Raw genomic sequence first — 27,340 nt, 5'->3', positions numbered from 1 at the left:
AAGGGCATATATTATTGTAGTAGGTATTTCATTATTAGTCATATAGAATAACTTTTATTTAATTGTAACTAACTGAATTAATATTCATTTTTTGTACATTATGTTACAGGTTGGTGGTGTTACATACATAAATTACAATTGACAAAAAATGCAGTACTAATTGTTATTTTAACGTTACTTTTATATTAAAACATTTCATACAAACTTTTAATAATTATCGTCACGATACTGGACAGTTAAATAGGCTTTCCTTAAATCCTACCTTGATTTTATCAGAATAAGTCAGAGATATGTCAGAGTAAATTATAACTAGCACCAGTTAAGTACATTAAAAGTTGCCATGGTAACAATTAAATAAAGTTACAGAAATAGTGTCCATACTTAAAGTTTTCTCCATATATCGTATAAAAAATGCCTATTGTTATAAAGGATTACACATGGAATCAAAACTCCACAAGTATACAATTAAGAGTTCCCATACCCTCTGTTTATACAGAAAAAGTTGATCTATTTTCATCTGATTATTATATTAAGGCAAATTTTAGTCCTTTTTTCTTTGAATTATTTTTAATGCACGAAGTTGATATGACAAAAAGTAAATGTACGATAGTACATGATAATTGTCTTCTAATAGATTTAGTTAAGAAAGAAGACCGCATTTGGAGTGATTTAGAAAAAATCTTGTCCAAAGAAGATAAAAAGGAATTAAGACAAAAAGTCCTTGAAGAATGCCAAGAAAGAGCTAAGAATGAATCTGAAAATAAAGCAATAATGAAAAGTAACTTGGCTAGGTTTACTGTTCAACAAGCAATGGACATTGATAATAAGCAGCATATAATAATGGATTCTAGAAGAGATGAAGAGTGCAAAAAGGCAATGGATGAATTAGAAATTTGGAAAAATGGTACCAATAAAAATTGTGGTGTTAAAATAACTGAACTACCATCTTCAAATGAGGTTAGTTCTCAAAATGAAAGAAATATTTCCGAAGATAGTGATAAACGAACTCCCATGCAAGTAAAAGTAAGGTCAGAATATATTGATAAGAAACGCGAAGAAACAGCAAAAAGGGTTTTACCAAAACTGAGAGATATGGCACAAGTAGAAATAACACATACACCTCGGTCTTTTCCAACACCTAGCAGAGAATCTACTGCTCGAGAAGAAGATATATGGCTAAAAAACATTACACAAGCTCGAAGAGCAACTGGTAATCACATTTTTATATATGATAATGCATTCAATGTAATTATTTACGATAGTACGTTAACATGAGAAATTAATACGAACTGTATTGTAAATTTATACGTTATCATTAATAATTATAATTTAAACATATTGGTTTTGTTATATTTGCGGGCCGGTCGTTTTGCTTGGGCTTTTGTATTTATGTAATATTGAAAATTAATTTAACATTGAACAAACTTGTTGTTATGATATATTTCTAGGATTTGTTTCGGAAGATTTGCGCCCTGAAGAACAAGATCCACAATGGTGCAAGGAAAAGGGCGATGATTTTTTTCGCAGTGGTAACTTTTTGGGAGCAATAAGTGCTTATACTCATGGGATTACTCTTTCAGACAAGTTACCCAGTCTCTTTGCCAATAGAGCGGCTGCGCATTTCTCTTTAGGGAATTTTAATAAATGTGTAAGTAATTTTCCTAATTAAAAATGGTTACCTTTTTATAGCGTTTAAATAAAAGTAATACAGTAAACGGTTAATGATTATTAAGACATGCAACGGTAACCGTTATGTTTTATTGTTAAATACTTACTATTGCTACCAATTTGTATATTGTATATAACAAATTAGTTTTTTTTTGTCGGTGACATAAAAATTCGTAAAATACGTGTGTGTACCTACACATTATTTTCTTTGTGTACATTTTTTGCAGTTAAGCTAAAATATTTTTCCACAAAACGTCCCTCAAATATGCTAGACTTAACGCCAAAGCTCTAAAGTTGTGGTCTTGTTTGCAACCAAGTATCTAGAAATAATAACAGTGTTTTACCAAAGTCACTTATTATTAAATATGTTGATGTGTCAATAAAAACGGGCTACTTGGCTTATTTATTTCTTTTACTTCAAGTTGATTTTAAATAGTTTTAAAGCGAAGAGGAAATACAATAAATTATGTTAATTAAGCTATAGGTATTTATTATTAAGATTATTCGACAACGGTTACTCGGAAAGGTTGAATGCAATTCAAATAAGCCCATTTTATATATATCCACGCCTCAAGAAATTCTTTCTTTGTTATGATGCATATAAAACTAATTGTATTGTTGTGTTCAGTACAGAATTATTTGATATGATATTTTTATTATTATTCTGTTGGCAGGCGAATGATTGTTCCACAGCTCTCGACTTGATGAAACCAGCTTGCGAAATAAATCGAAGAAGCCGCGGGAAATGTATTGCACGTCGAGCTGCTGCGCTTGCTCGCTTAGGATATCTAAATAAAGCCATCGATGAAATGAAAGCAGCCGCAAAACTGTTGCCAGATGACGAAAATCTTAAAAAAGACATTTATGACATGGAGCGGGCGTGGGAACAGGATCCAGATTCGGAATAATTTATACCAGTTTAATAATAATTAGACTAGATTTATATTACTATTATTGCCGTAGATAATAAATAAACAATTTCGTATCAAATAAGTTTTTAAGATTCAAGATAAGAGTATAAAGTTAAAAATAGGAATATAAAACTACTATTAAAACGATTTTTAATTATTTCTAAATAAAACGTTCTCTGAATCTCATTAAAATGCTCTTCTTTATAACTTTCCATTTAAATTTCAGTTTCTGGAATGATGATCAGCTATTTTTATTAATTTGACTAAATACTGAAATCATTGAATGCCTTTTGTAATCGGCTGCTATCGCCCAATGACTAATTAAATGAAATTTGTTGATATGATCGGCATTTTAGAAGCCGCAGGAATATGTACACTTATTTTTGGAATGGCTTCAGCATTATATAACCTTAAATAAAAGTCACGTCAGTGATCAAATAACATTGTAAATTAGTTTATTAATTAAAAGCTTTGTGCGTTTGTACAAATGCGCTTTTTTCAACTTTGATAAATTTTTTGTTAACCCTTACATCATATTAATTTACTTCCGTTATATAAATATTTTAGCTTATTTTTATCAAAACAAAAAGGCGAATGTGTGAGATTATAAGGTTACAAAAATGAAAAAAAAAAAGTAAAACGCGAACATTATAATTGTAGAAATAAAACTATAACTATAGATATGAACAATGTTCATTCTATTCTTCTACAGTATTTTTTGTAAGACCAAGATTGTTTAGTAATGCGTGCGGTGACGGATCTCTACCCCGGAACCTTCTAAATACTTCACTGGGATGACAACTGCCGCCAGTTGCTAAGAACGTATCTTTATATCTTTTTCCGATGGCCATAATGTCTTGGTCTCCTTCCCTGGCTTCATCAAAAGCACTGTAGATGTCAGCTGCGATCATTTTGGACCATAAATGGCAATAATAAGCGGCACCCCATTCTTCGGAGAATATTTTCGTGAATGAGAGTGGATGTGAATCGTATTTGTCGAACGGCAGTGCATTATATTTCGGCCACAGTTGCTGCACTAAATCTCTCCAAAACGTCTTCTTAGAATGCAATTCCAAATCAAGACGAGAAAGATATAGCTCCTTACATAAATCGAAACCAGACATATGCCTTCTAATATTTTGAAGATTTTTGATGATTTCCTCAGGTAATGGTTCATCCGTTTTGTAATGACCACTGATACCTTGAATGGTATTTGGATCGTAAAGCCAATGTGTCATCACTTGGCCGCAAACTTCAGCCGCATCCCATTCTACATTTGATAATCCAGCTACTTCAGAATAATTTGCTTTAGTCAGTAAATGCCGTAGCGAGTGCCCAAATCGTTTGAACAAAACATTAACCTCATTGAAAGAAAGCAACGACTGTTGACCGTTAACTGGTGCTTGGAAGTTAAAAATAAGGGCTGAAAGAGGCTGTGTAGAGGATATGGAACTTTTGTTACGTATGGATACATGCCATCCAGCGTCATCATATACTCGAATTTTTTCATCCTCCCTAGCATACGGATCTAAATAAAAACCAGCGATCGGTCTATTGCTTGTTTCATCATAAATATCGTAAAATTTAACATCTTTATGCCAAGTATGTACATCTGACCTTTCGACGATTTGAATTTTAAACAGTGTGCAGCACAAGTTGAAAAGGCTGTTAACAACTTTGGGTAGTGGAAAATATTCTCGTATTTTATTTTCATCGAAATTATATAGTGACCATTTTTGTTTTCTTTGCCAGTATGGAATGTCCCAGAGTTCCAAGTTTTTGTCAAATCCCCTCTCCTTTGCGAAATTTTGAAGTGATAGAAGTTCAACATCTTGCATTGGTCTTGCCTTTTCAAGCAGACCATCTAGAACATTTAACACATTTTCAATTGATCCTGCCATTTTTGTTTCCATACTCATGTCTACATATGTATCATAGCCTAATATTGTTGCTTGCTCCAATCGTAAGCCACGTAACTTTTCCACAACGGTACTTGTTTCTAAATCCTTGTTTCCATAACCTGAACAACGTTGTACATGCGCTTGCCACGCATTCCACCTTAGTTCTCTATCAGGGCAATATTGCATAAAAGGTTCATAGACGTGAGGTTGCAGTGTTAGTTTCCACGGTCCTTTGTTGGCATCATTATTAACTGACATAGATTTAGCGAGACTTTCAGGAAATTCCTTCGCCACTTGTTCATTATTAATTATACTACTGAAAATCTTTGTGGCAATATTGACTTTATCCCTGATTATACCTCTCTGTTTTTGTATATCATTTAGTACATTGTTGAGTCTCTCGCGTTTCACACCTTTTATATCTAAACCATTTAGCTTTCCTTCTAGAATATACTTATCTAAGAGCCTTTGTTCTTCATCAGTTATTTTCTTCAGTCGATTTTTCTCATTAACGGCAGCATGAAATATTGGTATACTATTGAATTTTGATGACCTAGCTTTATGTGCTCTTTCGTGAATTTGAATGTATGATTTGGTTGGCATTAAAGAACTATTACCTAAATACAAAGTTTTTGCCATACCCCATGTTAGTTCTAATTCATTATCTAACTTTTCGAGTGGGTGAAAAATTTCTACAAATGCATTTTTGCAATTCAAGCTTGATGCTTCTATTTGTCTGACTCCATTTTCATATTCCAAACTCTGTTTGCTGATAGTTGCAATACATTTCTCAATAGTAATATCATTAAATTCTGGTAAGCCATTATCTGATAGAAGGGTACTCTTATCTCCATCTTCGCCTATCTCTGGTATGCTGGAAAAAAGAGATAGAATAATAAAAATCAAATGAACAGAATATTATTAATTTTATGTTTCTTGTAGTCTATGTAAGATACAGTAGTACAGTAATACAGTAACAGCCTGTTAATGTCCCACTGCTGGGCTAAGGCCTCCTCTCCCTTTTTTGAGGAGAAGGTTTGGAGCTTATTCCACCACGCTGCTCCAATGCGGGTTGGTGGAATACACATGTGGCAGAATTTCGATGAAATTAGACACATGCAGGTTTCCTCACGATGTTTTCCTTCACCGAAAAGCACGAGATGAATTATAACAGAAATTAAGCACATGAAAATTCAGAGGTGCTTGCCCGGGTTTGAACCCACGTTCGTCGGTTAAGATTCACGCGTTCTTACCACTGGGCCATCTCGACTTTTATGTAAGATATAAATGATAAAAAAATTGATAATATAACCACATTGTTTATTAACTTATAAGGCTATACAGAGACATAGTGGAGTTGTATGGTTTGATTATTATTTGCAATGGCATACCGGTGGCCAAAGTACTCTAGGTTTTTGCTTAAAGTAAATTTTAATACAATTTTTTTTTTAAATAAATTTAATTATTTAAAAAAAAATATTCATAAATCATTACATAAACTTGAAAACGTTGGCATCAAAGATAACATACTTAAAATATTAAAATCTTATCTCACAAACAGGTCGCAAGTTGTTAGAATTGGAAGTGTCCAAAGTGTGGCTTTGCCCTATCACCTATGGAGTCCCACAGGGCTCTTTTTTGGGACCACTTCTTTTTCTTTTATATATAAATAACATCTCAGGAACTACATGGTCACTTAACTTTGTATGCGGATGACACTTGCTTGTTTTATTTTGGATACAACATAAATGATATTATTGCTAAAGCACAAGAAGATCTAGATTTTTTGTACGAATGGTTCCATTATAATCTATTAACAATAAATGCTTCCAAGACATGTTATATAATATTTAAACAGAAAAATAAAACTGTTCCACAGCATGATGCGCTAACTGTTAACAACATTAGAATCAAAAAGCAAACTTGCGAAAAATACCTAATTTTCTAACTTTCATCAACCACATAAACCACATTAAGGTAAAACTTTCCTCTTTAATTGGCTCAGTAAAAAATATTTCTAGGTATATACCTCAGAAACTACGCTATACTATCTACAACTCCTTGGTCAAGTCATATCTGTTATATTTAGTCGAAATATGGGGTAATGCTGCTAAAACTAATAATAAAATAAAAAAAAACAAAATTACAAGAACTTCAAAGGAAACAAAATAAAATAGTAAAAATACTTTTTGGATATCCCTCTCTAACACCTACAACAAAAATTTACAATGAAACAAGGATTATGAACCTAAGACAGCTTTATATATATAACTCATGTATCTTAATATGAAAATAATAATGGATTAAAATTATCAATAGTGTGAACTATAATTTACTAAAGAAAAGCATATGCAAAGTTTTAATTTATATGAATGAAGTAAAATTTAAGACAATACTCGTTTAAAATGAATAAACTCCTTTATTCTTGAGGTAAAGATTGTCTCCATAGATTTAATCTTTTAGCAATAACACTGTCTTTTATACATAGTATTTATTTTATTTTTTGATTGCAACTGTTGACTCTTCAATCAATCCATAGAGGGGTTTAAGAAGAGCTGGAATAAGATGTGACATGGGCTCCCTGTTACCATTATCAAGTGTAGCTCCAACTTAAAAATCACCCAACTAAGTTGTTTTTCTTTCGATTTGACCTGTTCCTGTTCGCCCAAATGACCTCAACAGTGTCACCGGGCGGGGTCTAAACTACGTGTTTCGATATATCTCATATTAAATTAATTTAACTGTGTTTTTACCCAACAAACACATGATAGGCGAGACTATACATTTTCCATAACGAACAATAATCGTAATATCTTTTTGTTCTTTTATACAATAAAGTTATTCTATTCAATTGTAGTCTATCTACAATTATTGAACGATCAATAATGTTAAGTGTATATATATCTATACACCATCAATATCCATGTACTTGGTTATAATGTAATATGATCTTGAATAAATGTAATTATCATAAGTACCTTTTTGACCCTAATATAACATTTTCCGACACAAAACCTTTAGTTTTTATGTAATGATACGTTAAGGGAATTTATATAAAAGATTGATTGATCACTTTGATTGGAGTGTTATATACAATTTAAAGAAAATATGCGTCGGTGATAAAAGCTTCATATCAATAAAATAACTTACAGCACGACATATCCAGAGTTGCGTTTATTTTGATAAAAAGGCTTTTTAAAATGTCTGATGATCACATTAGTACGTAGAAAAGATGAAGCCATATTCGATTAAAAGACGATTTATTAATGTAATATATTATTTCATAATATCGAAATATTCGCCGCAAGAACATATGATGTTGACAACTATAATTCTACCACAGATAAAACAAATAAGAAAAGTAATACGCTTTACAGATAACTAATTACATGATGATGAAAGATAGTATTTTATTAAATATTTTTTCCCACTTCCGGAAAAGCAAAAGCAGTTATAGCTATAGTTAAAAACAAACGTCATGTTTTATGTAAAACATCTATTGGCGCATCTTGGGGATAAGACCGACGCCTTGAAGGTCTATTAAACCTACTAAATTTAGACCAGAATTTATTTTGAAAATTATAGTATGTTGATATTTGTCTTGGAAATGTTTTCCCACCGCATATTAAGTAGCTATAATTTTGACACAATTTGGACCTTGTCATTTCATAGTAATCTATTTTTCGGTATCAAATTTTTGTACATATACTTTGTATATAGATATTTAATAGTTGTTTTCAGATGAAATAGTTAAATGTCAACTGGTTTGGTTCTTATCATTGTCTAATTTTTCGTAATTAGGTACTTGCATTATGTATTCAATTATTAAACGACAACATACATACATCAATCGTATTCTTTTGTGTATATTTAAAGGCCTTATAACCGTCCTTACAACCGTTTAGTTTTTGACAAAAAAAATCAAAATACAAAAATAATTCCTAAATTTTATTTAATTACTACAAATTCAACTTTATCATTATTTTTGTCAATAATAGTAGCTACATCTTCATTCAAAGTTACGTTTACCATTTGGCAAGTACACAGAGCATTACAATCTTTACAGTTAACTTGATTATGGTTTTCTTGGATTTCTGTTTCCGTGGGTCGCTTGGTCTCCTTTACTGGAGGACTGCAACAGAATTCAGTATCTAGCCCCATTCTTTCTCCATCCTCTAGAGTCTGAGGTAAATGCTGGTTTAGAGTTTCTGGTAAAAGTAAACTTGCTATTCCACCAGCGACTAATAAAGCACCCATTATTATTAACGGAAGAACCATTATGTCTGAACCCTAAAAAATATTGATGGTTAAAAGAATAATTGAAGATCAAGTTTTAATTTTTAGTTATTTATGAGTCCTATATTTGTTATCTCACCAGGTCTATACTCACCAAGTAGTTAACTATTGGTATAAATATAGGACCAAGCATTCCTAAGACTGAACTCAAGCTCATGCCGAGACCCCTGACGACCGTTGGATATAATTCCGACGCCATTAGAGGAAGTACGACAAATGCTGAAGATATTCCCATTTTACCAACACAGTAAAGCGCTAGAGTGACATTGGTTTCTGTAAGAAAGATAATAAATATAATTATATAATTTCATGAAATTATTTTTAAAATAATTTTAGTGAATAATTAATTTTAGGTATGAGAACACATCAATTATTTCGAGTAATATTTAACATATTCTGTCTAAAACGAATAATATTATATCTATCTATCTACAGAAGTATGTGTGCCTAGAATTACTTAGACTTTATTTACCATGTTGAACTAAAAACGTAGTTAAGCACGCGACTCCTCCGACCACCATGCTCATGCAAAGAGTCCACCGTCTTCCCAACCTTTCCATCGAAGGCCACAGAAACATATAAGTTGGTAGTTCAACTACGCCAGCTAAGAAAAAATTCAAAAATTCATCTCCTCCTAAAACGGGTGCATAATAAGAGAGGCCAACGTAAACGCTAGTATTGGTGAACCAAATAAAAGTGATAATGATTGTTTTCTTTCGTAAATTAGGCGTTCTGAATAGATCTAAAATTCCATATTTTCGCGACTTTTCTTTCTCCAAATCCTGTTTAAGTTTGTCCGATTCATATTTTCGTCGTAGATGCACCATGTAGTTTGCTGGTAAAGATTTTCCATTCATTCTGTGAAAAATTAGCACTCAGCCATTTAAAACATACAAATAATGTGAACATTTATATATATATATATATATATATATATATATATATATATATATATTATTTCAACGAAAAATTTAGATCGAAGCAAATTCTATACGAACCTGGCCATTTGCTTTAGAATAATTTCTGCTTTTTCAAACTGACCCCTAGCTAAGAGCCATCTAGGGCTTTCAGGCATCGGCCAAAAGTAAAGAAAGAAGCTAATGAAAGGTAACGTAGTCGCTAATGCTAAATGGCGCCAATCACGCACTAAGTAGACCACACCAGCCAGCATAATAAGTCCCATGGAATATGCTATATTTGACAGTATTGTACAGAGCGTTCGGCATTTAGGTCCTACAAGTTCAATTGCTGCAAACAATACATACATTTTAAGAGATTTATAAAAAAACGTTCATGTCTAATTAATAAAAACCTACTCATAATGAAAAGATACAAATAAATAAAAAAAGAATATTTTGTTTTAACCAAGCAAAAATATACAAACTCTCGAGATACTCTATCACTCAATTATTTGAGAAAGATACCAAAAATTAGCGTCCTTATAAAAATACAAACCCAAAACGTATGGCGTAGCCATTATAGCAGGCACAGTGAAGCCAACACCAAATCTATAAATGATCCAGATATAGTAATTTTGTGCGAACGCTGTTGCAACTCCAAACATACACTCAATAGCCAGGTATATAAAGAAGGATGGCTTCCTGCCTATAGTGTCCTGAAGATAGCCAAAAATATAGTTGCCGATTATTCCTCCTACAGCCAAAAGCACCAAGCCAAGTGTTGGATAGAAATCTTTGTTGCACACCAGATTCCACTGCAATAAAAGTTATTTAATATTAATTTATAGACTAACCGAATATTTGCCTTTGACTGCGCTTTTGGTTCTTGAAACACCGTCGGGCCTTTTGACCAAAAACGGCTATTTGTATTTTAGAGCTAAGTATAACCAGAGCTTTGTATGGGAAGTTTCTATGATATTAAGTTGTTTCAAAATAAATTACACAATATATATTTTTATATAACTAACTGCCTTGTATTTATTTGTACTCGGGCCATAAATTGTTGATACTTTTTAACGATGTGTCACATCATTTATTATATACATTTGTATTAATATTAATGGTTTTATATTCTACATATTGTAAAATTTATATTTTTGCTGTAAAAAGTAAGTGATGCTATTGTTATTATTTCTTTATATTATTGTTGGGAGGACAGGCAGATGAGCCACCTGATGTTAAGTGTTCACCATTGCCCATATATAGTGGCACCATAGCCAATCAACACAACAATGTAGACAAAAAAAAAATTGCTTTTTGGCGGTAAGATCTGATGAGTAAGTGGTACCCGTTCCGACGGGCTTGCACAAAGCCCTACAACCAAGTATACTCGTCTTGAAGACATACTCCCTTAAACATATAACAATTATTATTTCATTTTCATTTACTATTTATATTTTTAATTGCAGATGTTGTAAAATCGGTTTCTTAATTATTTTCTTTATTAATTTTATAATGATTGCAAATATTTTTTATTTAATTTGTAAAATTATCTAAATACCTCTGTAACGACTGTGTTCTTGTAAACGTTGAATTCAAAATTCCATCCATTGTTGCAGGGTATAACGTCTGTTACCTGATAAGATTCATCTATTTCTGGATATTTTAACATGATATTGCTGTAGTTCAAATTGTACATACTGCATTGAGAGTACTCGAATTGACCATTTTTTAGGTTTAAGGGTATGCTGAAATTTTTTTATAGTTTATTTTATTTATCATAAACATCAACAGAGACGTAAAGGAAAATTACTAATTAATTAAGGTAAATTAGCTTATATATAGATTATATTTTTCTAAATATGAGTATTACGCATATTTATATTATATTTTTACGCGTAAGAAATTTGGGTAAATTTGTAAATAATATGTCAAGTTCTGCAGAAGAGGCGATATATATATATATATATATATATATATATATATATATATATATATATATATATATATATATAGTATGGAAGTCATTGATTCGATTCCAGCTGAACTTTGAACTTTGTCGCATCAACGTTGATCCAAAAAGTGATGTTTCTCTTTAATATATGTCGTGTACATATGCGCTGACATGATTGTATCCATATTTGGTATTAACAATTCTCCGCTGAACTAAGATTGCCCCAAATATATGTATATGTTCATTAATGTCCGTTTATTTCCTATTGACGTAGATAGAATCATTTTCTCTCAAATATGGGCATTATCATATAAGCGCTTGTGCACAAGATACATAGATATAATACTCAAACCGTAAACTAAATATTTTGAAGCTAAACATTTTGATTTGGGAGCGTTTTATACCTTAGGTTCTTACTAAGCTCTAAATTAGCGAGAGGTTCCAACTCCGGCACTCTGCACCAGTGCTTAACGTCAGCTGCCATAAAGAGCTGCGCGTACGCATGGAAGCCACACGGTATGACCGCAGGCAATAGGATGAAGTAGATTACAAGTTTCTGGTATTTCCCGAAAGTGCCAACATCTTCAAGAATAGCATCGAAATCCATATTTTAAACACTGAAAATATTTTTAAATTATTGTTATGTAATAAATATACCAACGGGTATGAATTACAACTGAAATCAATTTTTTTTTTTATAAATAACAGCGGGTACTTGTTGGTGATAGATTTTTTTTGTTGTACCATAAATTTTATAGAACTAGATTTTGTTTTTCGAAATGATGTAGTATCGTACAAATAATACTTTTCATTAGTCCAAGCCTGAGCTTAGAGATCCAAGGCCCCTAATGAATTTGAAATTTGATTCTTCTCTATTTGGACGTGATTAAAGTAAAAAATATTTTTGGCTGGGTAGGGCCCCTCGGCTGGCGAGGCACGTATGCTGGTGCCTTGTAGGCCTAGGCATAAATCCGGAGTTAATAATAAAATTAATAAGTCATGTTACAAAATAAGATTGAAAAAAATATCTGAGACACCATTCGTCTCGTTTTGCAGCTTACCCAGTCCACCAATGGTTCTAACTGTACTATTGTAATTTAAACTTTTTTCGTTGACGAGTCTTTTTTGATAATCACGTGGTCTTCATTGCACTGCGTGGGCCGTTCGACTGTTACAACGTACGAGCAACCAGCGTACTATACTCGGGACCCTAATGGGCTACCGGTTATATGTACAGTCGGATGAAAAACAATTACTTCCATTGTTAAATTATTTTCTATTGAATTATTCAATCTCTATTTATCTAATAAAAAATCTATTTGGTTTATGATTTATTTCGCTTATCTACTAAGTCTCTGTATAAGTATTTATTACTAGAAAAGTATCCGGTAGAGATCCTACTCATACACTCATCCTGGTCAACAAAAAATATTTGACCAGGATGAGTTTGATTAGATAAATATGATTAAATTATTAAGATGAATCCATAGACAATTTACTACTTTTACTAGTTTGACATATTCGTAACTAAAGTAACTGTTTAATGAGTTCACTGGCAGAGTAATATGATTATCATTTTATTTTGCTATGCCGATATAATTTTTTAATTATCATAGTTACAATTAAGACCTATATAAACACTTTTTAATAAATGTTTCTTAATTAAAACTGAAGTTTAATAGTTAACTTCAAAGTTAGTATTGTCGATATCTGATACCGTTCTTAAGCCAAGTGAGATAAGTGTTGAATATTTTATTATAGTGGTAAATGATTACAAAATATTATTAATTCCATTAAAATGACCTTATTGGATAATAAGCAAATAAAGTTATATTTTGGTAGAATTCAAGTATAATGTGAGCAGGCATAGGGAATCCCCAGTTCATATTGTCTTAGTTTTTTTGGCAACGGTAACAATATATAAGTATATTCTTATGTGATATCTTATTTATGAAAATAATTTAATATTACGTATTTTGTGTGTTTTTAAAATAATAAAATTTGTTTTAAATGATATCAATTTTTTTAAAGACAAAAAATAATTTCATACATTAGTAATAGAAAATGAATTGTTAAAATGGTTTTAACGATTTTATTATTATCTCATATATCCAAATATTGAAAAATTGTTGATATAGGTAATATTAACTTATGTTAACGAAATTTTTCTTTTTTACAAGAAAGTAAAACATTATATAAATCAATAATATTTAATATTTTCTATTGAAGATTGACATCACCCAATATACATTATGGGATGCGCGTGTGCAATTATCTCATTCGTAGACCGCAGTTAGTCAATTCGATTAGCGATATAATTGGAGCAGCGAAAGGACAACTCCTGACCGACCAATCAAGGTCGCAGTTGATGAAATAGGGACCAATGTCCATCGACGGTGTTGCAACAAACGCTTATTCATTTTTACATTGTAAAAGCGCAGTGGAATCGTTGCGAAACGGGAAGAGTAACCGTAAAATGCTGCCAAGGCTTTTGTCATGGTCGTTTTCAGCGTTTTTATTCAAATTTTGCCTTATCTAATATTTTTAAAATATTAGATAAGGCAAATTACTCAATATAAGATTATTTAAATTTCAAAAACGAGCTATAATTATTTTTAAGCAGAATATACATATAATTAGTTTTTTTTACATAATAAGCATGTAACAAAAATAAAAAGCAATTTAACTGGTGGATAATAGTCTTTACTGGTTTTCTTGTCGGTTCTTCCTGATAGAATCTTGTTTTCGAACCGCTGTTAGCTTAAATTTAATTTAAGCCTATAGCGTGACGATTTCGAAACAATGACGAAAAGTGCTTTTAAATTCATAAGAGTTTCACTGATTAACGAATATTTTGATTTTTAATCATAAGAACACTAAGGTGTAAAAAAGAAGAAAAAACTATCAAATTACGAAATTGTAACCGCGCAACAGGCGTATTTGTATCACTAAACTTAAATTCAGCTTACTTAAAAACAACCTTACAATGTCAAGAATAGGGTAGGTTATTTTTCTATTCATAAATATATACATACATTTAATAAAAAAACATATTACGTAACATTCATATTGAACATAATAAAAAACACACTGTGAAAAAAATACTTTATTTAATTAGGTTGTCTAAATTTAATTATTAAATAAATCACAAATACACGTCATTGTGACTGTCACATATACTTTCTGAATGCCTTGGTATTTGATTAAACGGCCATTTCATATATTAGGCAGTTAAAAAGGGTCGCTGCTATTTTTTTTTAATTACTAAATTATTTTAAATAATCCAACAATATACAATCGCAACCAGAACATAAAATTGAGAACAAAATAAATCCAACTGTATTCCACAGACATGTGTATTAATGTATCTAAATTTTATGACACATTTTTCTAAACCAATCTGGATCGGTCTTTGCTGCACTCTCCGGTCGGCCGTCTTTGTGCCGGTAGTGAAACTCTGAGACCCCTCTTCCAGGAACGCCGTTAACGATGAATTTACAAAAGCGTTCCACCATCCGCGCGTCCCACTCTTGTGAAACGTAGTGGATTGCTTCATATTCCACCAAAACCTGAAAATTGGAAAACTTTGTAATAAAAAAAATTAAAAAATTGACGAATTTTTAATCATTAAAAACTAACATCTGCGCCGAATAATTTATAATACTTCATGGCGACCGCGACCGCTCTGACAAGAGTGACACGACGAAGAAGAAGAAGAAAAAAAAATTATTGTAACGAAAGCATCGGATATTTTGTACAAGACAGTTGTGAAAATGGTAACAGAAATTATTGCAGGTTATTTTTTGCAGTATTTTATTTTAATTTGTCTGTAAAATTAGCAATTTTTGGGAAAATTTTCATTCATAAAGATATTTATCTCAAGTTTCATGCGTTTTATATTAAATAGATTTTTTAGAGGTGTTATAAAACTATCTAATAATTTCGTTATAATAATAATTAAATAGCATAATTTTTTATATTTATAATACCTGAATAGTGTACACTTCATCTCCTGCTTGTATTCTGAAAGCGTAATCTCGGGGTGCTGTGCCACCCTCTCCGTGCTGGTACAGTTTCAGGTCTACCCACTTTACAGGTAAAAGATCTCCATTGGGTAGACCAACCACTCCTGCTTCCATACTAAAATGAGGCAGTCAGTAGTTACTCATCTTGTTAATAAATAAAATTGAATGTTTGTGTTTTTGTTTTCTATTCCGTTCCTAAACTACTAATCCGATTGTAATGTCGTGCTCAAAAGAAAACAAGAATTTTTCTTTGTATGTTTGTCCTTCAATATAAGCGTTATGTATACTCTTATTGTACCCCCGAAAACGGATAGCCAGTAGAATATACAGACTAAGGTTCGAAAAGAACATATAATAGTAAACTCGGAATAAGTTTTACCTGGTGGCAGTGGAGGGTTGACAAATAACTCCAACGCTGATATTAGTACCGTCTTCCAGAAAGATATGATGAAAGGCATATCTATGCATTAGAGTCCAATCTCGTCTTTGACCTTTAACAAAATATAACATCAGCAGTTTAAATTGTGATTCCACGGCGTAATGTTAACATAATTCTTTTTGCTCTCTATTATTAACCAACGCCAATATTTGTATAGCAGTTATTTAAAATTTAGTATGATAAAATAACACCAGATAGCAAAGCCAACAGAATCTTAAAAAATTTAAGTTCAATTTGAAATTTCAGTTCCAATTAAGAAAGATATTCTAAAATGTGTCTATAAAAATCACTTGTAAGCGACAAAACACCGCTTAGCTACACTGCTACACATAGCAACGCACTCCTCTCCCCTTGAAGAGAAGGGTTGCAGTTTTACCACCACTGTTCCTGTGCCATATTAATTTGCCAGATTTTCCCGTCTATCTGATACGTGCCGGTTTCCTCACGATAATTTTCTTCACCGTAGACCACGAGTGGAATTATAAGTCCAATTAAGCACATGAAAATTCAGTGACGCTTGTCCGGATTCGATCCCGCAATCTTCGGTTAAGATTCACGTGCAACGGATCCGATAATTCTTATAATAAGTTGTGAATAAATTTCACATAAGCTTGTGAAAAAATTTACTCAATGTTTAATTCATCGTAACTAGGTATGCAAAGAATAGTACGTACACTCTAAGCGTATTGAGAGTATTCAACGAGCCTTCACGAAACATGTTGCTTTTCATGAAAAGGATTTTTCGCACAGACAGTTATACAAAGAACGTTTGGCAAAATTTAATATGATTTCTCTTCGAAGTGGGCGCGAATTGGTAGAACTTAAATTCCTGCATAGTATTATTAACTATAAGTTAACCAACTCAGAATTGATTGAAAGAATACTGATATCAGTTCCGTCTAGGGCACACAGAAGTACTCACACCCACAAAATATTTCATACTCCTAGCGTAAAGTCTCATATTGGTAAACAAGCTCCCTTAGTACGGTTGTGTAATAAATATAACAATATCATTAAATCAATTCAGACATTGACATTTTTTGTGACTCTCCCTCAATCTTTAGAAATAAGTTACTTAATTATTATAAAATGCATGATTAGTTTTAATTAATACTTTTAATAATTTTTAATTATGATTTCACCGATTGATTTTTTATTATAATAATGAAATTATTTATTATTTAATTTTGACATTTTTTTAAAAATAATTAAGATTTTTTGTTACTTTTAATTTGAATTTGATTAGATGAATCTTGAAGTGCTATGTACACTTGTAATTGACATGCATATTAGATATACTATTATTGTTTTATAAATTAATTTTTTCAATGCTTTATATGTATGTTGTAAGTGTGCTATTATAAATAAATAAAAAAATAAATAAATAGTAAATAAGGTATATTTGGTCACCTGGACCTCGCCACGTTTGACCTTAACAATTGATTCTTAGAGATAATGCGCTGACAATTGTGGAACCGAGTTGTTGTGTTCCTTTTGTCTTTAATTAGGTACACTGCTATATAAGATGAAAATATCTGTAGACTTTATATTAACCCACAATATATACTAGTAATTTATTCAAGACAAGGAAAATCTCATATTATATCATAACATACTACACATACAATGTATAAAACAGAGAATCAATATCTGGCGATCATAAACAAAAACACCTCAAGTAATAAGTTTTAAAATCCGTAATCTTTGCAATAACGTCCAAATTGCTAAATTATATATTTTGTTTGTTTATGATCGCTTGTTTTTACATATTTTGAATTTTTTGTTATTAGATTACATTTAAATCTTACCAAAACTGTGATCTCTGAACGACGGCAGTGTGTATTCAAAAGTATCCTTGTCTATCTTGAACTTGCATTTCATCTCACCAAATTGTTCATAGTGAGACTGGTGAGCCCTAAAATTTAAATACAATGTTTTAGAAAAGTTAGGATTCCATTTATAGCTTGTAGATTGACGCTGGCCCGATGCAGATGGTATGTGGAGAAGAAAGGCCTAATTAAAAATGGTATATGAAAAACTTTGACGAACTAAAGAGCAACTCATGAGGTGTGTACGCTCTTTAATGTTTTTATTTCCGTTTGACTTGAATTTCTTACGATAACTATTCAATTTTATTATTTAGTATTTATATATTACGTTTTAAGTGATTCAAAGTATTTCCTGCTCCATTTTTCTCTAGCGATGGATCGGATGACAGCGGGCGGATGCAGATCACAATCGTAGTCGAAGTAGTTGCTGGTTGCGTTCCACTCGCCATTAAATTCGACATCTACCACCTTGCTTGGGTCATTTTGGTACCTGGGTGTATGGTATTTTTAGTTAAATAATAAACGGTATGAAATGCTTTAGCTATTACAACAATAAAAAATATATGAGGGCGTAGAATGTTCCAGTACATGTGCCTAATACTTATATTAATGTATCACTCGATTTCTCACCATTTTTTTTGTTTTTTTTTTCTCAAGTCAGAAATGTGTGTATAATTATTAGGGCATAGGACAAACAATATTTAAAGGCGTTGCTCTTATTAAGACGCAACAGATTATTAAAAAGTAAATAAGTCTTTCTTGTTTCAGGTTTTATTATTTAATATTTGAAAAAAAAAGTAAACTTGGATATTTTCTTCTATTTTTAATTACTAATACCTACCACATTGGTCCTCTATATGACACGGCCCACTTCTTCATTGGTTCAACGGGTGTCATCATTATTCCTTCGGCTCCAAATTCACCAATCTCAGCACCGAATAGGACTGTATCCGGTAATTTCTTGCTGCAGAGAAGTCCTTTACCCGGCAACTAAAATATAAATAATACTTTTACGGAAATTCCATTAGACGTAGAAATATTTGAAATTGTATTCTTGTCGCGCGGTTTGTCTTACAAACTATTGATACGTAGCGGTGATTTGTGAACGATTTTCAAGTGAAAATTATCAATTTGTTGATCGAAGTTGAAGAATAATGAGTGTATACATGTCGTTGAGCATTATAATAAAGAAAATAAGAAAAAAACAAGAATACTCTTTTATAATCAACGTAGATGATAATAATAATAGCGGAACCCTGGCGTTACTAGGCCGGGAAAATGCTAGGCAGAAAAAGAGTAGATGATAATAATAATATTATATTTATTAGCACCTTCTTAGATTACAGGGTTTCAAATAATATAACATATAGTTTATTGGAAGTTAAGAAAGAACATTTAACGATAGTAGATAATCGAAGTAGGTACTAGTGGCCACCCTCAAAACAGATCCCGAATTACTGGTCTGTCAAAGTGCCTAGGGGCTATGGGGGCTAAGTCCTGCATATACAGAGCCAGACTGGGATGTGTTACGAAATGTAATGTCATTATTACATAAATTTGTCAATCAATCACTGTAATCCAACGCTAGCTATCACGAACGATACGGGTATATACACACACATACACTAAATTGGTTTCTTTCAATCAACAATCAATCAACAGCCAATCGTTGTCCACTGCTGAACATAGGCCTCTCCCAAGGTGCGCCAAAGCTCCCTGTCCTCCGCCTTCCGCATCCAGTTGGTGCCCGCCACCTTCTTAAGGTCGTCGGTCCACCTGGCTGGAGGGCGCCCTACGCTGCGCTTGCCGATTCGCGGTCTCCACTCTAGGACTCGTCTGCTCCAACGGCCATCGGTCCTACGACATACGTGACCAGCCCACTGCCACTTCAGCCTGCTAATTTTGCAAGCTATGTCGGTGACTCCGGTTCTTTTCCGGATAATCTCATTTCTGATCTTATCCTTCAAAGATACTCCGAGCATAGCTCGCTCCATAGCACGCTGAGCGACTTTGAATTTGTGGACTAGTCCCGCAGTTAGTGTCCACGTTTCGGCACCGTATGTCATGGCAGGTAAGTATGTCATGGCAGGTATAAAGAAACCAAACTAAATTGGTTTCTTTATAACTATTTAACTAATGACATAATTAATTATTTATCGAACTCTTTTTATCTACGAGAAACGCTTGAAATGATCACGAACTTTGATAATTAATAATAACATCAAGCTAAATACGTCTATTATTTAGATCATCGATGTAGGTAAATTAAAAAAAAAACTAAAAATTATTTTGTAACTTTTTGAATGTTTCTTTTTTTTATTTGTCAATGGCAGCTTTATTTTATTACATTTTACTATATATACTCACGAAGTCAAATCGAAATATACTTTGTTTAAGTATTGTGAAGCGATCTCAATCGTCATTTTGTAAGCTTAAATTAAATTTAAAGTTACCCGCGGTTTAAAATGCAGATTCTACCGAGAAGAACCGGCACAAAACTCGGAAGTTACTCTTTAACATCAATCAAGTTATATAGATAATTAAATACAATTGAATTATTATTTACCTTGCATGGAAATCAACGAATACTAACTCAACACATTTTTATCATCTATATAATTCTTTATTGAGTAATACGCCTTATTCATTAAAGTTTTCTTCACATGTGTACAAAGAAAAGGTATCCTTAAAATACATAAATGTAACATTTCATCGTATACGGCACGCTATAACTATTTATTCATTCATCAGTCTATATCAACAGGTATATTAAAAACCTGTAGATCCCGAGGCTCCGGCGACCCAAGTCGAGTTTATCTTGCAATAAATTTTCAGTAGCAGCCCAGGTTTAGAAATTGCCATTGTTAAATGTAAAGCAATAGTCCTGTGCCAAAACTCTCTGGTCGTATCGGATTGCCGTAAATGATGTAAATGATGAATGAATGATGAATGAATGAATAAGGTACCAAATTATCATCATCATCATCAGAGTCATTGCTTGTTTCTGTTCGTACCCTATAATTTCTCTGCTACTTCACATTTATACTATTGAGTTGAATCTTCGTACAGTCATCGTTGACAGTCGCCGTTAATTATAGTTAGGAGTAACAGTCAATGAAAAAAAGGCGAGTCGTATCGTATAAAAAATTTAATCAGCTAGTAAATAAATATTATCGATATTTACCCCAATGTAAAATAGACCATTGCACATGCCCATGGGCCGTCGCTCACACCCGGAAATGACGTACACGCCCTTGTCTTCTTTTTTATTTTTCATCGCCGATATGAAGAATACTGCATCGAAAGCCTTCCGAAAAAAAACTATGTAGTGATGATCGATAATATTACTCAATGTTAAAACATCGGTATTCAGTTTGAAAAATATCGTTTATTAACAAAAAAACACAATGTTCTTTAAAATATAAATAGACAACAACTTGAATTAAATTAAAAAATGCATCAGAATCGAATTCTGAATTCAAATTCTGCTTTTACAAAGGTGGTTTATGAAAGTATATAAGTACCTACAGTTGCTAATGCGATACTATTTCAGTTTAGTATATTATTTTACATTATGCTTCAATTATGAAAATGTTGTTATCTATTCGTATTTGTGGTTTCTATCAAATAAATTATATAAAAACATGAAAGAAAATATTTTGTACTATATTTTATTTTGGAGATTATCGAATGTTGATAATGGTATTATATATTAGTAGATGATTGTGCAAAATTATGTATTGCAACTGGCAGGTATATGCATTATGCAGGTACAAATGGGTGTAATAAGTTAGCCTAGCAGCTATTGCTTCGTTCTATTAAAATATGACATACGTTAGATTTTAAAATTGATTGGGATAGAAAAGAACCTGGGGCTTACGATTACAGAAGGTTAGTTTACAAATATTATAATACGAATTAGTATTCTATCTCATTAATTATGAAATATTAATTATAAAGAATGAATACATTCTATACTGCAGTAATGTACTATATAAAAGAATAACTGACTGATTGAGTGCTATCGACGCACAAAACTAAGCGCAACGTCCAAAGATGATAAAGTTGAAGGTAGTTTTGTATGATTTCTTTTATTTTTGGAATAAGAGCTATTAAAATTGATATCCTGAATTTTGACGCTAGCGAACCAGCGGATAAAGCGCTAGTATACTTATAATAGACATACGCTTGTAAGCACGCCAATATACACACTGTTTAGGGTCACATTCGAAGTTTTACAATTATTTCGCCCTATCTCTCATTCGTCAAGTGTCTGGAGTGCAACGTGCGATAAGGAACTTCATTCCGAAACCAAATATGTTTTGTCGTTGTTATTAACTTATATACATAAATGAAATGATAAAATCAATAAGTAAATTAAATTGTATATAGACAGACTTATATCAAATAGTTTGATGTTAATATACGAAAGTGTTTTAAAAATATGACACAAATAAATGATATTCGCTTGCTCTTACAATTTGATATTATACTTATTTTTGGATAGGCCGTCATTTGAGCTGCACAGAAAAAACTCGACACTTTCCTCATTGGTTTTTTTTATTGAATAGGTAGACGGACGGACTAGCAAATGCGCAACCTGCTGGTAAGTGGTCACTATTGCCTATAGACATTGACATTGAAAGAAATGTTAACCATCGCTTACTTCGCCAATGCGCCACCAACTTTGGGAACTAAGATGTTATGTTCCTTGTGCCTGTAATCACACTGGTTCAATCACCCTAACCGGAACACAACAATACCAAGTACTGCTGTTTTGCGGTAGAATATCTGATGAGTGGGTGGTACCTACCTAGACGAGCTTGCACATAGTATACCTACCACCCACCACCAGTATATTTTCACCAAAAGGTTTTTACGTGTTGGATTGATGGATCTTGAACAAAATTCTTTAGTCAGCTCTTACAACACGTATTGAGATGAGGTAGTTTTATTTTATACTGAACCATAAGACGAATTTGAATGTTATCATTTATAAATTTATTTATTTTTAAATAAAATACGGTAAAACTCATACAAATGTCGCAGTGAGTGACAGATTACTTTTAGAATTTACAAATTGACCCGAAGTAAAACTAACGTGACGTCCTAATTCTGATCTACTAATCAATGAAAATATAATAATAAAATATAGTTTTTTTTTTTAATATTTTGTATAATACCTTAGCATGCTCACTGAGAGGTTGCGCTCTGTCCATTTCAGATGGATTTGCTAAAGCTCTCACTCCTTGTCCCGCATGTCCCTCCAAACCAGCTCCATTGTTCTTCTTCGAGTACTGTTAAATTAAAAAAGCATTACAACACAGTTCGTATCGTTCGTTCGTTCGTCGAGTTTCATTCGCAGGTTCTTCTTAGATCTGAGGTATTTCTTTTCGAGCCGGTGGTATGTCCTTGAGAAATTGCGATACGCTCCGTTAGGTAAACGATCGGAAAGTGTCGGTTCGGTAGAATATCTGGTGAGTGGGTGGTACCTACCCAAGCAAGCTTACACGAAGCCCTACCATCAAGTTAATTCTTATCTTAAATATTAATTTTTATATTCATGTTTTATATTTTGGAATGTCTATTTTTGATCAATAAAAAGTTTTTCTTAAATTTTATAAATAAGAATTTTAATTTAAATAGATAAGTTTAAGATAAAATGATAGAAAACTTTGGTCTTTGCGTAATAACCGCATCATATCGTACAGGTGTTGATTTTATAACGGTTATCAACATAATTATCCGAGCTAAAATCAACAAAGATAAGACGAATAGGCTTATTAAGTAGGATTTAATCCACTCTACTTAATATTATAAATGCTTTGCTTATAAATTCTTTGATGCAACAATGTAACGAGTTTTATAAATAGATATCTTATGGGCAGCGCCGGCCCTGGGTAGAGCGATAGGAGAGATCGCTCTGGGCGCCAGGTGGCAAGGAGCGCGAAAATATTAAACATATTTTTCAGACGTACATAGGCGTTGTTTGATTTTTATAAATATGGTAACTTTTATATAACACAATGTAAATGCAATTTATGTAAAGTGAAAGCGTCGACCAAGGAACGCTGAAAGACAATCACGCTTCATTGCTTCAAATCACTAATCTGAGATCAAGGACCAGGACTGACGCTGTTTATGGGTCCGTAAAATCTAGTAATTTAACAGCCCATAAATATCATAGGCATTGACAAGGCATTTACTTGGAAGTAGCCAAACAAATGCCTTCTCTCTTTAGTGGAAGGTTCGGAGTTTGCTCCACTTCGGATTGGTAGATACACTTCTCAGAATATCATCCAAAAAATGCAAGTTTCTTCACTAGATGGGACTTAGCAATCATCTGTTATGATTGAGGTACTATCTCTTGGGCCATGTCGGCTGAATGAAAATTATAATCATATAAAATATAACTATTGTAATAATTATTAAATAAATTTTAGAACATAATTATCTGAAATGCGATCACTGTCTCTTTTTGTACTTTTTCATTATTTAAATTATAAAAAGGAAGTTATCATGTCATATTATGATATTGAATTAAATGTAAACGTATATCTATGTAAGGTGTTTCTATTATAAGAAATATTACTTCTTATATATACATAATAACAATACCGTCAAAGTAAAAAAAAAAATTTTAGAATTCGAAAGTGATGATTGCGTTTTGTCTGATGGTGTATGTAATTTGTATTATCTTAATCTATCAATCAATATATATATATCTACTATCGATGTAAAAGTCGATCGCTTACTATTTTTTTTTAAATTTAAATAATCAGAAATTTAAAATAGAAGCAAGTTCTGGTTTTGTAAGACTGATGTGTTTAAGAAAATTGATTTTGTTTTGAGAAAAATATTGTGAGAATGAAGTAATCGATAATTATTAATAAATAATTCTTTATAATATTATTTTCACAATATTTTAAATTATTTACTACTACATATGAACTAACATAAATGTTTTTTTATTATGTTTGTTGAGCAATTAACACTTAATTGATCATTAATAAATATAATTAGGTAGAAGTACCTGTTGTAGTTACCGTTTTAGGAAACAAATTTGTTGGTTTACATTGAGCCTCAAACAATGCTCTAAAATAAACATTTACCAACTTAAAATAAAAACTTGTTCGAATTTTTAACAAGTTTAAAATTTATTGTAAGTCAAAAAAAATTGATAAAAAATTCATAATGTTTATAACATTAGCTCGTAGCTCTATAATTAAGTTAACCTTAAAAAAAGAAAAGCCGGTGTGATATTAAAAAAAAAAACAACAAGTAATCAATAACATAAGCTTACCTTTCTAAAGTAATAGAGACAAGAAAACACTACATATTTTAAATAATACCATTTGCCAGGCACTGAGTATATTCCGAATATTGCATCAGGAGTTTTCTTTCTTAAGAAAAACACTAATAAAATAATGAAAATGAATGTAGTTATTAAACAACATGACATTTTGTTAAGCTGATCGAAATGCAAACGTTTATTTGAGTGAGGAGACACCGGTTGATAAATGCGTGTCGCTGTTTCCAATGATAAAATAAATTTATTGACGTTATTTGTACTTGGTCAGATTTATAGTTATTTCTTATCTACGAATTCTTTTATTAGGCGTTCGATACGAACGAATTCACTTGGATTGAATTAATATATTATAATATGTATATCGTTATATTAAATAACATTAAAAACGATGTAATTGGTAAGTTGTTGATATAATAAATAATAAGCCGATTTAAAAAATTGCACAACTTTTATTAATAATTTGCTAATATTTGCTAAAAAACCGAGTGAAGTCGGTACCAAATCCTTGCTGATTTTTAAACTTTTTTTTTGTACGTCTAATTAGGTACCAGTTAGTCCAGGTTAGTCCATCACTCCACAGGGTTGGTTCTCGGCCCAATGGAACGTTGGCTTCGACTGGCTCCTCCAATTCAGCCATCTTATGACACCTTCATCACGGCGACAAGCCGGAATTTCCAGGACGCGGCCTTCTTGGCCGAAGTCGGGGAGTCGTAACGGTGGACCGCATTGGAATGTTGGTTATGATGGTTTTCATCTCAAAAACGGAGGCCCTCTTACTACACGGTCCACGTTGGGCTCCCTCGTGCGCATGATAAGGTAACTGGTTATTGTTTAATTAACTATTTACAAGTAGTTCAATAATTACTGAGCCAAAATGATATAATTGCTTCCACCAAGGCGTAATAAGTAGTATACAATGTAGGGTTTATTTTACATTATTAATACTAAATAACCACTTTAAATAGATTATAAAATTTGTTAACCATACTTAACCTATTATAAACACCATCGACATTGCATTTCTATACAATATAATAGTCTCTGGTTAACCCTAAGTATTTGTTATATACTATATAACATATTGCTATTTACTGTATTTATCTTCATACACTGACAATTTTTAAAGATTTATGCAAACACCAGTATTCATGTCTAATAATATTTATTTCCGAGTCATCTTGGCAACTTCTAACATAATTATGTATAACTTACATAACAACATAAAATATAAATGCATTTAATTTTCGTGAAATTCAGAGTGTGCCATTGATTTCCTTATATTTGTATTCGCTTAGCATACAAGTATAAGTAAATAAACCAGAATTTAATATTAAATCGTCATTATTACCACATTGGATATATTTCACATCGGATTCAGAGTTGGTCGTTCGACTATGAGTAACTTATTATTATTTTACTCATACACTGCTCCTATCCACCGTCAGGATAGACGCTTTCAAGTTCTATTACAACTGCATATTTTGATTTCCGTAAGGCGTTCGATACGGTCGATAACGACTTATGGCTCCGTAAATTTGCAGCCACCGGATTTACTCTTGCCTTGTTACAATTTTTCTTCTGCTACCTCCGTAACCGGAGGCAGTATGTGCAGTTTAATGGACAGCTCTCAGAACCGTATTTTACGTTTTCCGGAATAAGTCAAGGTTCCACTTTAGGGCCTCTTGAGTTTTGATTTTTATTAACGATTTGTCTGATGCTGTTAGTGCAGCTCATAGTTTGTTATTTGCAGATGATTTGGAATTATTCTTAAAAATCAAAACACCATCGGATTGCTTGTTGTTACAAAAAGACATCCAAAATGTTGGAGAATGGAGTAAGCGGAAAAGGCTATGACTTAGGCTTCTTCGCTTCGTTTAAACGTCGTTGTTTTAGGGCGGCGATCAAAGACTTAGAAGTCTTGATGAGTGATAACCTGAGCTTTACCGACCATGTTTACAATATTACTAAAACGGCATACAAATCCCTAGGTTTTGTTTTGAGTCAGTCAAAAACCCTTGAAAGTGTTGCTGCGGTTAAAATTTTGTACAACTGTTTCGTCAGAAGCTCGTTAGGAAGTAACTCAGTTATTTGGAGTCCACATGAGGT

At 32.1% G+C, this 27,340-nt stretch overlaps 4 protein-coding genes across 5 annotated transcripts; 1 reads left to right on the top strand and 3 right to left on the bottom strand.

Annotated features, from left to right (window-relative positions):
- The first annotated feature begins 411 nt into the window (after nucleotides 1-411).
- LOC126774318 (dynein axonemal assembly factor 4-like) lies at nucleotides 412-2,598 on the top strand. Its single transcript, XM_050495786.1, has 3 exons — nucleotides 412-1,210; nucleotides 1,449-1,648; nucleotides 2,343-2,598. The coding sequence occupies exons 1-3, from the start codon at nucleotides 412-414 to the stop codon at nucleotides 2,574-2,576; spliced, it is 1,233 nt and encodes a 410-aa protein (XP_050351743.1). The 3' UTR covers nucleotides 2,577-2,598.
- A 616-nt stretch (nucleotides 2,599-3,214) lies between these two features.
- Nucleotides 3,215-7,809, bottom strand: LOC126774292 (uncharacterized). Its single transcript, XM_050495743.1, has 2 exons — nucleotides 7,631-7,809; nucleotides 3,215-5,354 (listed from the first exon to the last, which is right to left on the bottom strand). The coding sequence occupies exons 1-2, from the start codon at nucleotides 7,720-7,722 to the stop codon at nucleotides 3,278-3,280; spliced, it is 2,169 nt and encodes a 722-aa protein (XP_050351700.1). The 5' UTR covers nucleotides 7,723-7,809; the 3' UTR covers nucleotides 3,215-3,277.
- Nucleotides 7,810-8,415: 606 nt separating this feature from the next.
- Nucleotides 8,416-12,785, bottom strand: LOC126774299 (beta-alanine transporter). Its single transcript, XM_050495754.1, has 8 exons — nucleotides 12,691-12,785; nucleotides 12,034-12,246; nucleotides 11,237-11,423; nucleotides 10,232-10,490; nucleotides 9,775-10,024; nucleotides 9,249-9,634; nucleotides 8,871-9,049; nucleotides 8,416-8,770 (listed from the first exon to the last, which is right to left on the bottom strand). The coding sequence occupies exons 2-8, from the start codon at nucleotides 12,234-12,236 to the stop codon at nucleotides 8,429-8,431; spliced, it is 1,806 nt and encodes a 601-aa protein (XP_050351711.1). The 5' UTR covers nucleotides 12,237-12,246; nucleotides 12,691-12,785; the 3' UTR covers nucleotides 8,416-8,428.
- Nucleotides 12,786-14,877: 2,092 nt separating this feature from the next.
- On the bottom strand, nucleotides 14,878-25,440 carry LOC126774316 (uncharacterized). Of its 2 annotated transcripts, XM_050495783.1 has the most exons (9): nucleotides 25,226-25,440; nucleotides 23,106-23,219; nucleotides 21,107-21,229; nucleotides 18,764-18,912; nucleotides 18,251-18,412; nucleotides 17,902-18,008; nucleotides 16,034-16,145; nucleotides 15,619-15,769; nucleotides 14,878-15,198 (listed from the first exon to the last, which is right to left on the bottom strand). In XM_050495783.1, the coding sequence occupies exons 1-9, from the start codon at nucleotides 25,382-25,384 to the stop codon at nucleotides 14,998-15,000; spliced, it is 1,278 nt and encodes a 425-aa protein (XP_050351740.1). In that variant the 5' UTR covers nucleotides 25,385-25,440; the 3' UTR covers nucleotides 14,878-14,997. The 2 variants fall into 2 exon arrangements, with proteins under 2 accessions (XP_050351740.1, XP_050351741.1); XM_050495784.1 differs by lacking the exon at nucleotides 21,107-21,229.
- Nucleotides 25,441-27,340: the final 1,900 nt, after the last annotated feature.

The sequence above is a fragment of the Nymphalis io genome, chromosome 16, assembly GCF_905147045.1.
Source record: "Nymphalis io chromosome 16, ilAglIoxx1.1, whole genome shotgun sequence".
NCBI classification, from domain to species: domain Eukaryota; kingdom Metazoa; phylum Arthropoda; class Insecta; order Lepidoptera; family Nymphalidae; genus Nymphalis; species Nymphalis io.
The sequence above is the reverse complement of the archived record's forward strand: the minus strand, read 5'-3'. Positions and strand labels throughout refer to the sequence as shown.

Coding starts and splice junctions, on each gene's coding strand:
- LOC126774316 (XM_050495783.1), bottom strand. CDS start 25,384: ATGTCATGTTGTTTAATAACTACATTCATTTTCATTATTTTATTAGTG. Junction 18,913..21,106: donor ATGGTCTATTTTACATTGGG/GTAAATATCGAT, acceptor TTTATATTTTAG/TTGCCGGGTAAAGGACTTCT. Junction 15,199..15,618: donor ATGAAGTGTACACTATTCAG/GTATTATAAATA, acceptor TCCAATTTTCAG/GTTTTGGTGGAATATGAAGC.
- LOC126774299 (XM_050495754.1), bottom strand. CDS start 12,236: ATGGATTTCGATGCTATTCTTGAAGATGTTGGCACTTTCGGGAAATAC. Junction 11,424..12,033: donor GAGCTTAGTAAGAACCTAAG/GTATAAAACGCT, acceptor AAAAAATTTCAG/CATACCCTTAAACCTAAAAA. Junction 8,771..8,870: donor TACCAATAGTTAACTACTTG/GTGAGTATAGAC, acceptor AATATTTTTTAG/GGTTCAGACATAATGGTTCT.
- LOC126774318 (XM_050495786.1), top strand. CDS start 412: ATGCCTATTGTTATAAAGGATTACACATGGAATCAAAACTCCACAAGT. Junction 1,211..1,448: donor ACAAGCTCGAAGAGCAACTG/GTAATCACATTT, acceptor ATATATTTCTAG/GATTTGTTTCGGAAGATTTG. Junction 1,649..2,342: donor TAGGGAATTTTAATAAATGT/GTAAGTAATTTT, acceptor TTCTGTTGGCAG/GCGAATGATTGTTCCACAGC.
- LOC126774292 (XM_050495743.1), bottom strand. CDS start 7,722: ATGGCTTCATCTTTTCTACGTACTAATGTGATCATCAGACATTTTAAA. Junction 5,355..7,630: donor AACTCTGGATATGTCGTGCT/GTAAGTTATTTT, acceptor TCTTTTTTCCAG/CATACCAGAGATAGGCGAAG.